This window comes from Anser cygnoides, chromosome 9, assembly GCF_040182565.1.
Source record: "Anser cygnoides isolate HZ-2024a breed goose chromosome 9, Taihu_goose_T2T_genome, whole genome shotgun sequence".
NCBI classification, from domain to species: domain Eukaryota; kingdom Metazoa; phylum Chordata; class Aves; order Anseriformes; family Anatidae; genus Anser; species Anser cygnoides.
In genome coordinates, this window is record NC_089881.1 from 6,971,860 (window position 1) to 6,984,602 (window position 12,743).

General features: G+C 38.7%; 1 protein-coding gene and 1 long non-coding RNA gene across 12 annotated transcripts in view; one reads left to right on the forward strand and one right to left on the reverse strand.

Annotated features, from left to right (window-relative positions):
- Positions 1 to 12,743, forward strand: part of SPSB4 (splA/ryanodine receptor domain and SOCS box containing 4) — a 341,175-nt gene that overhangs the window by 89,185 nt on the left and 239,247 nt on the right. For 10 of the 11 annotated variants that reach the window (XM_067002451.1, XM_067002450.1, XM_067002449.1 and 7 more), the window contains exon 3: positions 475 to 11,844. In XM_067002451.1, the coding sequence (XP_066858552.1) occupies positions 475 to 602 (128 nt within the window). In that variant the 3' untranslated portion in view covers positions 603 to 11,844. Of the gene's footprint in view, positions 1 to 474; positions 11,845 to 12,743 lie in introns of those variants that run through there. The other variant, XM_067002458.1, reaches the window with a different exon arrangement.
- Positions 6,062 to 12,659, reverse strand: LOC106040328 (uncharacterized). The gene is made up of 4 exons (XR_001209836.3): positions 12,298 to 12,659; positions 7,854 to 7,933; positions 7,564 to 7,725; positions 6,062 to 6,174 (listed from the first exon to the last, which is right to left on the reverse strand). It is a non-coding gene; the product is annotated as an uncharacterized lncRNA (long non-coding RNA).

A 12,743-nucleotide genomic window follows, 5' to 3' on the forward strand; every position in this document is an offset into this window, starting at 1 on the left:
AGTGTTTGCTGAGAAGTTTGGTTACCCTTGAGTACCATTTCCAGTTCCTAACGTACAGAAGGAACTGGTATGCGAGGGTCAGAAATTGCCAGCTTAGTTCATGTTAACACAACATGAAGAATGTGGTGTTACAGTGTAGAAGCTCTTTGTCTTATTAGAAATCTGGAAATGTAATAACTTGTTAAGCTGCAACCTTAGAAGTCTGAAGTGCGGTTCTGAGTTATTATTTTAAGCCTTACAGATAAGGAAGCTCCGTCTGAAACTTCATGATGAGTGAAATGGGTGAAATCCAAGCACAGAACTCTGTCTTTGCTTCTACTGAGCATCTTAGTTGCCTCATGGTTGTCAGGTTTTCCCAGTGCTATTATCTTTTTGACAGCTTAATACAACACAGAATCTATGTAAATAATAAAACACTGAGTGTAATTGAAGATGCTGAAAAATTAATTCTTTTTTTTTTTTTTTTTCCTGCAGCGGAACCCCTGCCTTTAATGGACTTGTGCCGAAGATCAATTCGTTTTGCTCTTGGCAGAGACCGCCTGCATGACATAGAAATTCTACCTTTGCCTCTGTCTCTGAAAAATTATTTACAATATCAGTAAGATGTCTAGAACCCTCTGGCCTCACATTGGACTACATCAATGCAAATGGCAGAAAATTGTTTACAGCAAAATATAAATCTTCGTGATGGACACTCAAGTGTTATTTAATTTTTAATATATATATTTTTTCTGAATCAGTGGAAGCAGATCACTGCGGGGGACTACTAAAGAATGTGAAAACATTGATTTGATCAAGATTCATGTATTATCTGTTGCCTGTTATGTTTACAGTCATGAAAGCCATTATCTTCAGCTGTCATGTATTGTTTTTTCATTGATGTCTCTGAGAAATGCCAAGAGAAAATCTGACCTGCAAGGTCTCCTGTCATGCAGAACAGAGCATTCTTCAATAATATATTTTTTTTTTCTTTGTCTCTCCTAAACCCCACCCCAATAGATATAATAAGTTAGCAAAGGAAAAATCTCAATAGTAACTTTTGGAAAATGCTTAAATCTGACCTTAAATCCCCAGAGCTGTGAAGAGCTTTGAGTGCTCTGCACTCAATATAATCAGGCCTATAATATCTAAAAGTTCTGACATTCAAAAAAAAAATCTAGGCAGATTGTCTAGAACAGTTTGCGATTTAAAAACATGAGAGGAAAAACTGGTATATGTGTCTGAAAGATCAACTTTTGGACATGGTAAGTGAAGTGCAGTCTATTGTTTTCAAAACCAAATCTAGTCCCTCCAAAGTTTTGCAGTTTATAACAAAGTGCTCACTAGCCCAAGAATTTAGGATATTTGTATTTTAGAAAGCTTGTCACTTTTTTATTTGAATAAATTTATAATTTTTATGTGGTATGAACTCTAAATACTTGGTTCTCTTTTTAATGTATGTGTGGCTATAATGTTTATTTATCTGTTTAGAGTCTGTGGAGTTCTCATTTAACTGTTACCCATCTCGGGGTTACTGATTTTGTTGTTTTTTCCCCATCTCCACCTGAAATGTATTAATTTTTCAGGCTCATCCTGTTTTTAAGATGCTGCTTTCTTATTTGCATTTCTTACATGTTTCAAGTTATCTGCCCGATCAGTTATCTAGTTTTTAAACTGGAAGTTGTTGTTATGGCAGGATGTCAAATGTTTAGACTGAGCTGCCTTCAGCATATTTTAATGTGAATTTACTGATGAATGAGGAGAAAATTTCTAATAAAGTCTACTGTCCAAAATAAAACTTGTCTCCTTTGATGAAGTGTTAAATAACATAAACTTCAACTCTGTATGCAGTGCTAGTTCCTCCTGCAGCTTTGTAAATGTTTCTGTCCAGCACAATTTTGGAATTGCTGCTTTGCGTTCACGTGTGAGTGAAGACAATCACATCGCAGGCAGTGTAGTGTCCCATTCCCTCTGCGTACAGTTGTACTGAAGACTTCTTCTTTTAACACATTTCTAGCCAGATTTCTCTAAACAACACCTCAGCTTTGTGCTAAATTGCACTTTGAGACTCCGTGATTGAGGTAAGTTGACATTTGACCACCATTCATGGGTGATACAGGCACATACGCTGACATATGCCGATGGTTGCCCTTCTCTCAGTCACGTCAACGAGCAGAATTAACAGATTAAATCAGAAAAGAGAAACGAGGTTAAAAAGCTATAGCAACATAAGCAAGAGTGGGAGGAGCAAGGGCAAGGTAATGTAGGGATGTCAAAAGTGAAATAACAAGGATTTGCCTCTCTGGGCTTAACAATGCAAGTTGATGCATGTTTCAGCACCAACTTATTTCTGGAAATGTTTCACTTAGGGTGAGGGGTGCGTGCTGTATTCCATACCTTAGTCTTGTAAAGGGGAAGAAGTTACAGCTGTGGTCTAGATTTCTTACTTTTCCCATTTGCTTTGTTTAATTTGAACCTTTTGTCTTGCTAGGTACGTAGGAGGAAGGAGATATAACAACGTACCCAAAATGAAAAGTAGAGCTGTATCAGGTGATCTTTCATAAACCAGGCAAGCAGCTGTTCAGGAATGGCATAGTAATCCTGGTAGACCTTAATTTTCTTCCTCTGAAATCCATTTTAGGTAAGCGTTTTCCAAAATTAGTGTTGTAGTGTCTATAACTAGACTTCAGGTTCCTTTGAATAATAGCAGTGACACACACAACTGTTGAAGTGTTGTCTTCTCCTTTGCTCTTAATTGACCCAGGCTAACAGCTTTTTAATGTGACAGTAAAGTGGGAACTGATACCGTGAGACAAATGAATGGTGCCTCTCTGTGTTAATTAACCCAGTTATTTTACAATAGGATTGAAATTGCAGTTGGTATCTCTTCTGTGATGGTGATTCCTCTATACCAAATGTCTTTATTTTAACTTTCAAACGTTTTTTTCCTAACATAACTGTCACCCAGGAGTACTAGCTTTATTCTTTTCCTGTCCCCTGGATGTGCTGTTGTGATTCTGTGGATGGTAGATACACCCTTTCACGTAGGCATAGGGCCCTGTTTTGAGGGGCCAAAGTCTTTTTGGTTTAGTTTTCTTTGTCCACAGAAAACTTATGAAGGAGGATATACTATGGAGAATAATAACGATACTTCAGTGTTTGTGCTAAACACCCCTTTGCAAATAGATTCTCTTCCAAGAAGGCTATCGGGAAGCCAGAGTGCCTGTCTGCATTGCTAAGACTGATCCAAGCAGAGAGGCTGAGCAAGCAGTTGGAATACTTGCCCACAAAAAGTACCAGGAAAGCATGTGTTCTCTGTCTTGCAGAATTCCAGCCTGGGTGGTGTGTTTCTAGGCTCCATTCTTAAGGCTCACGTTACCGGAATGCAAACATTGTTTACTGTCTGCTTCAGGAGTGACTTGAGCAATAATTTATAAGGTGATGATGCATTGGCTTTCACCCTAAACAGAGGTCATACACTAAATTATAATGCAGTTGAAACTTCTTAGTCTCTCTGTCCTGGAAGGCTAAGTGTGCCTACCAAGAAGTCCACCCTCCAGCATATCTAACAGAGAGGATGATTGCTTATCGTAATGCTGTACTACTTCCAGATTTGCTGTAAGAGCTCTCTTGTATCTGTGTATTTGGATTTCCAACCGCTTTTGGCTTTCATCACACAAAGAAACATAGGCAGTAGGTGCAGGGATTTTCAGCTTTTATGTCCTGTCTGTGCAAGAGGAGTATAGCTTTTTGAGACATGATCTGGAAGTGTTCCCATGGCTGATAACGCCAAGACTAATAGAAACTATTTAGAGCAAAACACATGAATCTTTATTGTGGAATTTAAAGAAAAAGGGCATGTGTATGGGACCTGTAACCAAGTTGTGTCCTTTGTGATGGTTACATGATAATTAGTGTGTTGTAATAGGAAGAATTTCACCTGCTGTTGGGCTTTGGGTCTTTTATACAGCCCCTTTGTAGTTCTGAAGTATTGAAGGTGCAGAATCCTTTACCTTAAAGCTGTGGTTAAGATTGTGGACACCTTCGTAAGCTTCTCTTCATTATTTTCCAAGCATTGTCTTTCTTTATCAGTTTACAACTGTTGTGGGGAAGGGGAATGAACTTATCCACCTAGAGGCATTGCTTTTGTGATCGCAGTTCACAAGGGCTGTAATCTCAGTGATGTTTTGTAGCACTTGACTTTTAGACTTATGAAAGCTGTAATTTTGTAATACCTAAATTTGGGGTGCAATTTGAGAAGTTGCTATCCTTTCGTATAGCAACTGAATGTTGCTACCACTAGCCTGACAACGTCAGTACTGTGAAGAATTTATTTCTACTTCAGATTGGACCAAGCAGAATATACTGAAATGTCTGCGTTCTCATCCAGAGGTAATATAATACAATCTGGAGAGAAATCATAAAACTTAAATTAAGACTTTACATGTGGTCTTTCTAGTGTTCCACATTTTTATCTCAACAGATTGACTCAAACTGTTCCCGTTGAGGTAGGATCTAACTTCGCAATAGTTTCTCAGTGTTCACTTGAAGCTGGGAAAAACTGTTACAGAAGCAGATTTCTATGAATCATTTGGGTGTTTCTGTTAGTTATAAAAGAGCAGCATGCCAGAAATGCTATAAAATTTCCTTCTCATCTCCTTTACAGTTGGTATTGTTAAACTATAACCATATGTTCTCACGTCACTCAGCGGCAATCACTACGCAGCAAGCTCTGTATCAGATCCAGCAGTACTCAGTCAGGTACGGTTCCCACTGACATCAGGGGGGAGATCTGCCTGAGTCAGCACTGCTGATTTTGGTTCCCATGTAAAGATCTCCAAACATTTCCAATACATTGTATTGAATGATACTTTATTATATGTAAGCAATGTCAAGCAGATGGTTTCTGCAGAAGTTTTCCTATTTTGGCAAAACATGCTGGCAAGTGCAGTTAGGTGAATGTTGTGAGAAAGTTGAACAAAAAAATGTGTCTCGTTGAGGCTGAGAGTGATATTCAAAGGGGAAGCTAGACTGTTTGGCTCCTTTATGGTGATTTTCAAAAGCATGTTAGTTTATAAACCTCACAGTGGTTTTAATTCTGCATGCTTAAAGGAATTTAGGATCTTTATTCATTCCTGTTTATCTCACATGGGAATGTCTGGTGACCATGAGATGGAAATCCTACCAAAAAAAAACAAAACAACCACAAACAAAACCTTCTTCCTTAGGAAATATTCTTTGTAGATATAGTCATGAGAAATATGCAACACACATTGGCTAAAATGAACCCCCTCACAGTCCCCTTTTTTCTCCAGGTTGCAATTTTCCTGCAGAGAATTCTTTCAGAGAAGAACTGCAGCATTTTTTGCAGGAATGTTTAAAATAAGTTGTTTTGAAGCTTCTACAAAGCAGACTGCCATCCAACTGAAGGTACATTAGAACAAATTTGAACGTACTATGGTACACTAACTACATATCATTCATGGGAATTAATAGGATATGGATCCTGCTGAGCTAAATATTCTATCAGGGCTTGTTTAGAAATGGAACAAAGCAAAACCAAGCTCCTCCATGTAATCAAGCTACCTGGGTAAAGCACAGCCTGGCATCAGATGCTGTGGCTATTAAAATGTTTGCCAAGTTCTACTTGCATAAATAAACCCCCATTGGAAAAAGCCCTTTAAAAAAGGAAAGGATGTTTTGAGTATTAAATTGGCTTCCAGAACACCTAAGTTGAAATCCCAGTTCTGCCAGAAACTGTTATGTTGGTGACTTGCTGATTTTTTTTCATTGTTTCCTTCTGTACATCCAAAACAGTTGTCATTTGTCTTCCAATTTTATAGCTTGTGTCTGTGTAGTTACACACAAATACACAAGGGAACACTACCAGTACAAAGCTTGCAATTTACACACCTTTTTACATGCCTGTTCAAGGCCAGGTTGGATGGGGCTTTGGGCAACCTGGTCTGGTGGGAGGTGTCCCTGCCCATGGCAGGGGGGTTGGAACTAGGTGATCTTTAAGGTTCCTTTAAACCCAAACAATTCTAAGATTCTATTGATTTCCTGCATTTTTTTTTTTTACCTGTCATATGCAACTTTACTTGGGTCTTCTACTTCACTCTGGGAAAACCATTATGGGTGCTTTGAATTCCAGTGAGCTTAGTTTAATTTGTCTTCTCAGAAGGATCAGCAGTGCTTCAAAAAGAATTTGTTTTAGCCTGAAGTTCTTTGCACTGTCACAAGAGTGTTTCAGAATAAATATGAATTTTAATAATAGTTGCTTATTGTTGTTTTAAAAGTATATACTTTAGTACCTCTCACATCTTTAACTCTACCCCATTAATGAATATTATTCAGAGCTTCATTTTCAGTGACCACTCTGACATTAAAAAAAGAAAAACAAAAAACAAAAACAAAAAAAAACCTCCATAGTTGTAATTCAGAAAATTCCTCTTGTGTGAGATCCATGACCTCCAGCTTCCTGCTGAATCTAAGCTGGAAAGCAGAGGTCTGGAGAGTCTGATGTCTTACATTACTTGGTATTCCCATCACCCACAGAAGTGGAAACGAGTTGTTAGTTGTCAAATAAGGGGCGATAGATAGACACCAGTGAGAGAAACCTCTCCTAGGATGTTGTGTCTTTTGTATTAGAAGCTGAAATGAGTGATGTTTTAATTTTTTTTTTTCCCCAATAAAGCTTCTTCTCTTTGGAAGATCTCCTAAATATGTATTTTGCAACCATATGTGTCTCTTTGAGCATAAGAAGATGCTCCTAACCATTTCAAAATACTAGTCTTCTGGATCAAGGAACTTTTCAATTTGCAAAAGGGAAGGACACACAAGAGGTCTTGCCCTCTTCTTATTTCTTATTCCTTAGTTATTTTTTTAATTATGGATTTAAAGGTTTCTGTTTCCTTTCTACTTCTGGAACTTTCTTATTGAATCTATATGTTGTTGAATCCAGGGGAAGAAGTAATGTCTGTTATGAGACCTTGAATTGCAAAAGACCAGACAAACTTTCAGGTACTTTTTTCATGCTTCTTATCTACTGAAATACAAACACCAGTTTTAAAAGTTAAATGCAGATAAAGACCTGTTTAAACTTGATTATACTATTCATTACAGTGCAGGAGACAGAAGTGATTCTGCTACACAGCAATTTTAGGATCAATAAATATATTGGTTCTGTGCCATTTTATAATTTTTGATATTCCTGAGCCTTCAGCAATTCCTCAGTTTTTGTGACAAAACACAACATTCCCCTCTGTAATAGGAACTTATGACTTTGCAAGTTTTTGCTTTTTAGGGTTATTTGCCCCCCTCAGTTGCAGGTACAATCTTCTTTGATGGTGTAGTTTGTTAACTTGCAAAAGTTAAACTTGAATCACTAGTTTCAAGTTATGTTTTACTGTGAGGATCGAAGCTTCAGCCTGCATGTCCTGAAAGCTGGTCTGTTTTATTAGACTATACCATTAGTCCCATTAAAGATACTATATCTGCCTATAAATCCACTCCTACTTATATCTTGCAGTGATCACGCCTACATTTACTAGGCAGATGTCATATATTTAATAAAGATCTTACCCTTTCATGATTTTCCTGTCAAAAGGAAACAAAGATAAATGAGTTCTGAGAATTTCACTTTTCTGTCATTTGCACAGGGCTCCTTTCTGAGTGTTGCCATAGAACTTCAGATACTTTGTTCTCAGGGAAAAACATGGTAGATGCTTGCTATAAATTTCTATTCTAGAGTAGAAAAGAAGAAAAAAGATGTCCAACACTTTTTTTTTTTTTTTTAAATAGGAAAATAAGTAGTCAAAGCACAATTGCTCTCATTCTGTTCTTACCAATGAGGAAGCTGATAGCGAACTTACAATTTGAGTGCTGTAGTTCTATTTTCCATTATGCCAGTCTTCCAAGGTGAACGCTTCTATGTTACTTGTCACACAGCTTCCTGTTTTACCCAGAGATTTTAAAATAGTCAGTAAAAGGCCCTTTTCTACATAGTAGTCTTGTTCATGCTAAAGCACCATCTAAAGTCTTGGGCCTCGCTTGACCTGCATAGGCCAACACCATCCACATTAGACTATGTTTCTCGGCTGAAATTGGTCTGCAATGGAAATGGGAGCCTTCTGCCTACAGGTCCTCATGACTAAAGCTAATTTCTAACTTCCTGAACTCTCCGAAAACTGTTCCAGGATTTCACCTGAGAGGTACTTCTAGATTTATGGTTAGCTCAGTAGAACATGCAGTACTGAAAGCAGCTTTTGCGTGAGTTTTCTAAAAAAAGTTACTCCTCATTTTGGATAACACAAAAGAAATACAGAGATAGATAAAACAAACTAAAACCTAAGGGTATTTCTAGACCTTACTTTCCTTCCCAGCATCAGTCATGAACAGTTGTTTTTTTATTTGTTGTTTTGTTTTGTTTTATTTGTTTTCATTTGCTTGTTTTCAGTTTAAGCTGGAGTGTTTGGGTTGTCCTGATATCTGCATATCAAAGCTTTTATTTCAAACTGCAAAGCTTTTCTTTTAGTCAGCATCCAGCTTTTAGTCAGAAACCGTATCTCCTGGTACAAAAACATGCCCTTATTGTTCCTCTCTTATACTGTCAGTTCCTGGAATTTAAACATTATTTCACATTTTTTATTATTATTGTTTTTTATTAATTCTTGAGAAACTCCCTTTGCTCTAATCCTCTTCTGCAAGAAAGCAGGATAAAATTGTTGCCTCCAGGCTTACATGGAGGTGATACTCCCTCTATTAGCTGAAGAGTTGTGAGATGGCAGGAAGAAAGCCAGGAGAATGCAAATAAACCAGAATTTACAATTTACGGAGATGGGTTCTTCAAGTCACAAAACCTTTGTATATCTTGGCAGGCTAAGTTGGATCGAAAGTCCAATTTCACCCTTAATAGGAATTGCTAAGCAATACTGAGAAACACAGCTCCAGCACACGTCTCTGAGTTCTGTCAAACTCAAAGCAGATTTTCAGATGTCAGTGGTTCCTAATTCAAGAAATTCTAGGCAAATGAAGCAGCTCTTGGCCACCTGTGGCTCTCCCAAGGTCTCTGTGCCAGATGTTTGCTCTGTCTCTGGAGCACAAGCAGAGCAAGGAGGTCTCAGAGCATTGTTATCTGCAATACACATTAAGCAATGCAAAGAAAAAATGTGGGTTTTTGGCAAGCTGTTAAAAGCTGTGCTGCCTGCCCTTGCTGATGAAGGAAGGGATGTTGATGGAAGATTTTCTCAAGACCACTTTTTTTTTTTTTCCACAGTGCTCATATGGAAACAGAAAAAAAAATCAGCCATTAAGTCTAGAAGAAACTGTTAGCTCATTTAGTATAATAGTTTTTATAACAAAGGTCATAACATTGCACTTGAGCAACTCAAAACCCTTCTGTTTGACTATGATGCTTAGTTGGAAGACAATAAATGTTTTCTCATTCATCGTTTCTTATTATATGTTGTTCCAATTGCACATAACAACAACAATTACTGCTGAGAAATTAAGACTTTTTTTCCTCAACCTAACATGATCTACCTTGAGCTGATAGCTACTGGTGGTTCTTGTAACTTCTTTGGAATTAAAGAACAAGGTAGCACTCAGTTTTGTCTTCTCAAGTTTTTCAATGCATGTGCATTGTAAGCAAGTCACAACTCGATCATCTGTTGCTGAGCTAATCTCTCATTCGAATGAAGCAACTCCATCTTCTAAGAAGGCACAGGCCCATCTCCTGCCTACATGCCAGAAACTGCTTCCTCTTAAAGCTGGTTTTGCAGTCAGTGGTCTACAGACAGGTTAAAAATAATTAAAAATAATTAAAATAATAAAAAATAATTAAAAAAATCTCCCCACTTCGTTATTTATGTGAGGAACACACTATCCTTGCTTTTTTTCCTTCTTTGTTTCATTTTCTATGGCATTGCTTTGCAAACTGATGTTTTAGCTGCATGTCTATTGTGACCCTTATGTTTTTAGCTGCTACTTCCTGAAATAGGCTCTCCCATCTTAATTAAAACCTGATGTGTTGTTCTTTGATATCTGACTTTGTTTGGCTTTTACATCAGCATTGAGTTTGCACGTGTCTAATTCTTCAAGTGATCTGATTTTTTTTCTGTGCAACTGACTGTTTCTCCCTTGTTATCTATCACCCCATCAGTCCTTTTGTAATCTGAAAATTTGACAAACTGTGATTTGATAGTTGCAATCAAATCACCAAGGATGCTTCAAATAGCACCAAAGTTGACTGGAAATACTTTTCTGTAATGGCCACCTGTGGACGGCCTCTTCAGGGGGTTGTCAGCCAGCCAGTGCTTAGCCAGTCAATGTGCACACTGCTGAGGATGCCGTCATTTTCTAAAATAAGGCATCATGTATGAGGTAAACTGTTCATCAAATTATAAACAGTGCCTTTGCTTTAGCAGCTTAAAACAAAGTGCAAAAGTATATATGAGAGAGATTGGTAAGACTGACAAAAAAAGTGCTTGTTCAGGAAGAGAACCAAAGGAGAGAAGGTGATGGGGGAAAAAAGAGAAGAGCTCCCTTACTAAGCAGGAGTATAGAAAAGGCTCCTGTTGACCCTGACCCAATGATTTAAAGCAATCATTATGATGATCTCTGGAAAATATTGAGCTGCAAATGGTTCTTTGAGGCTAAGTGGCAGTTTTAAAATTTTGTTTTCCTAGCAGTTTGTTTCTCACAAATTTTCATTTCAGTCATGATCTTGCTGTCACTGTGCACTTTTCAGTGTTGTCTAGTACATTGATTTATTTCTATTGGAGTACGCGTTTTCTGACTAAAACAATAAAGCATTGTCAATTCACGTCTATTTGGTGATATTTCATGAGTATCCTTACGAGCACTACACCAGAAAGCTATCTTGGCCAGTCCTGCATTTAGAGATGTTTATATGCAGTCACTAATTGCCAGGAATTATGTGAAAAATAGCCTGCTGGAATCATCTGGGGCCTACTGCCTCCCAAACCCTGCCCAGGCCTTGTCTCAGGAAAGCCATACTTGGATGCTTCATAACAAATAATTAACAATCTTAGAAGGTATTAGTGGGAGGGAGGCCCTGTAGTAGTGACCATATGGCCATTAGGTTTAACATGGTGGCAAGGGGAAAGCAGGTTATATAGAATCAATATGTTGATACTTAAATTTAGGGAAGGGAATTTGATGAATTATGGGTGTCGTATGTACCATTTTCATCAGTGACCCACAGAAGAGAGTTAACAAACGTGATAATCTGTGCTCAGATGCTACCAAGATTTTTCAAAATATCTAAATACCTCTGGCCCCCCACGACACTGGGATAAAAGGCAGCAGGGAAGATTTGGCATGGGTAATCATAAAGAAATTAATCTATGCTAAACTCAAAAGGTTTGGAGGGCATACGGAGTTTCTGGGCCACTGACCGTCAGGATGAGGCAACCTGAGGTGGGCCTCTGTCAGTACTGGGGAGCAGGGGGTTCTCCAGAGGCAGGAGAGCTGTCGCTCTGTTGAACCGCAGGGAGGGAGGAATGAAGGGCAGGATTTGCTCCAGGTGTGTCTGCATGTGGGGGATGGGGAAGACAGCCCAAATGGGGCCTGAATCTTCCAGAACACACTGATGGGAGCTCCCCTAAGTGCCACATGGCCAGGGAGAGAAATGCAGCTTTTAAGGTGAAAAAAAATAAAAAAAAATATAAAAAAAAATGCTTTCCTAGTGAGGAGTAACACTGCAGATACTTCTGAGGTAGAAGGTGGCTGGGCTTTTTGTCAGGTGCCTGTGAGGGAAAGGCTGCCCTTCAAGCTTGAAAGGCCTCTGCAGGGGATTACAGATGCCCCTGTAACACTGTTGGTGACATTTGGCCTCCCCAGGTAAGTGTGTGAGTCCTCCCTGAACCACAGTGAGGGTTTGGCTGAGCCAGTGGGTCATGCAGTATAAACCACATTCGGGTTTGGGATATAATTTGTTCCTTCAGTCTGGTCACACTCCCCGGACGTAAGTCAACATCTCAGGACAAATTCAAAGGGCATTCTGTATCCCTCAGCACAGGTCACGCATAGTTTTCATCTGTCCTTTTCCACAGCTGTTTTTAATTTCTCTAATCAGCTTCTTGTGGCCTTAATTGCATTATGAAGAAGTGGGAAACTGGATGATGGCTTTGGTATACTTCATTTAATTGCCCTGTTTTTGTGGTGTGTCCATAGGATCCAACCCATATTGTTGCCAGTGGCATCGTCTTCAGAGTTTTTTTCCTGAGTGAGATCATGAATTGCTGTTAAATAATCCTAAATTTACTCACATTGATCCATTTTAGCATATAATACCTGAACAGATGATGGCCTGAGGTAATGTGGCAGGAGGCCACGAGCCTATCGGTCGGTCAGAGGGAGGCCAGCGCTGTTGGCGCACAGCGCCAGCTGTCGGCCATTTTGATAATCTGCCGTTGCCCACTCAGGCAGACTGAGAATTATTGGGGTTTTTCTTTTTATGGCATACTTTTCTAATTTCCCTGCAGAGGCTGTGCTAAGATAATTGTGTGGTATTAATTTTTGCCTAATTACATCGATATTGTGTATTTGGCTTCATGTTTTACAACACAGTATACATAAATTCCTGCATCATGATTCATGTCCTGTTCTGTCTGTTGCATTCAGAATAAATAACTCCAAAGAGGGACAGGCAGCATATATTCAACACTTCTTGCACAGAAAGTCTGTGAATGCACTGAGCTGCTTGTCTTGGAAGACTGCTTTCTGGTGCTCGGTAGCTT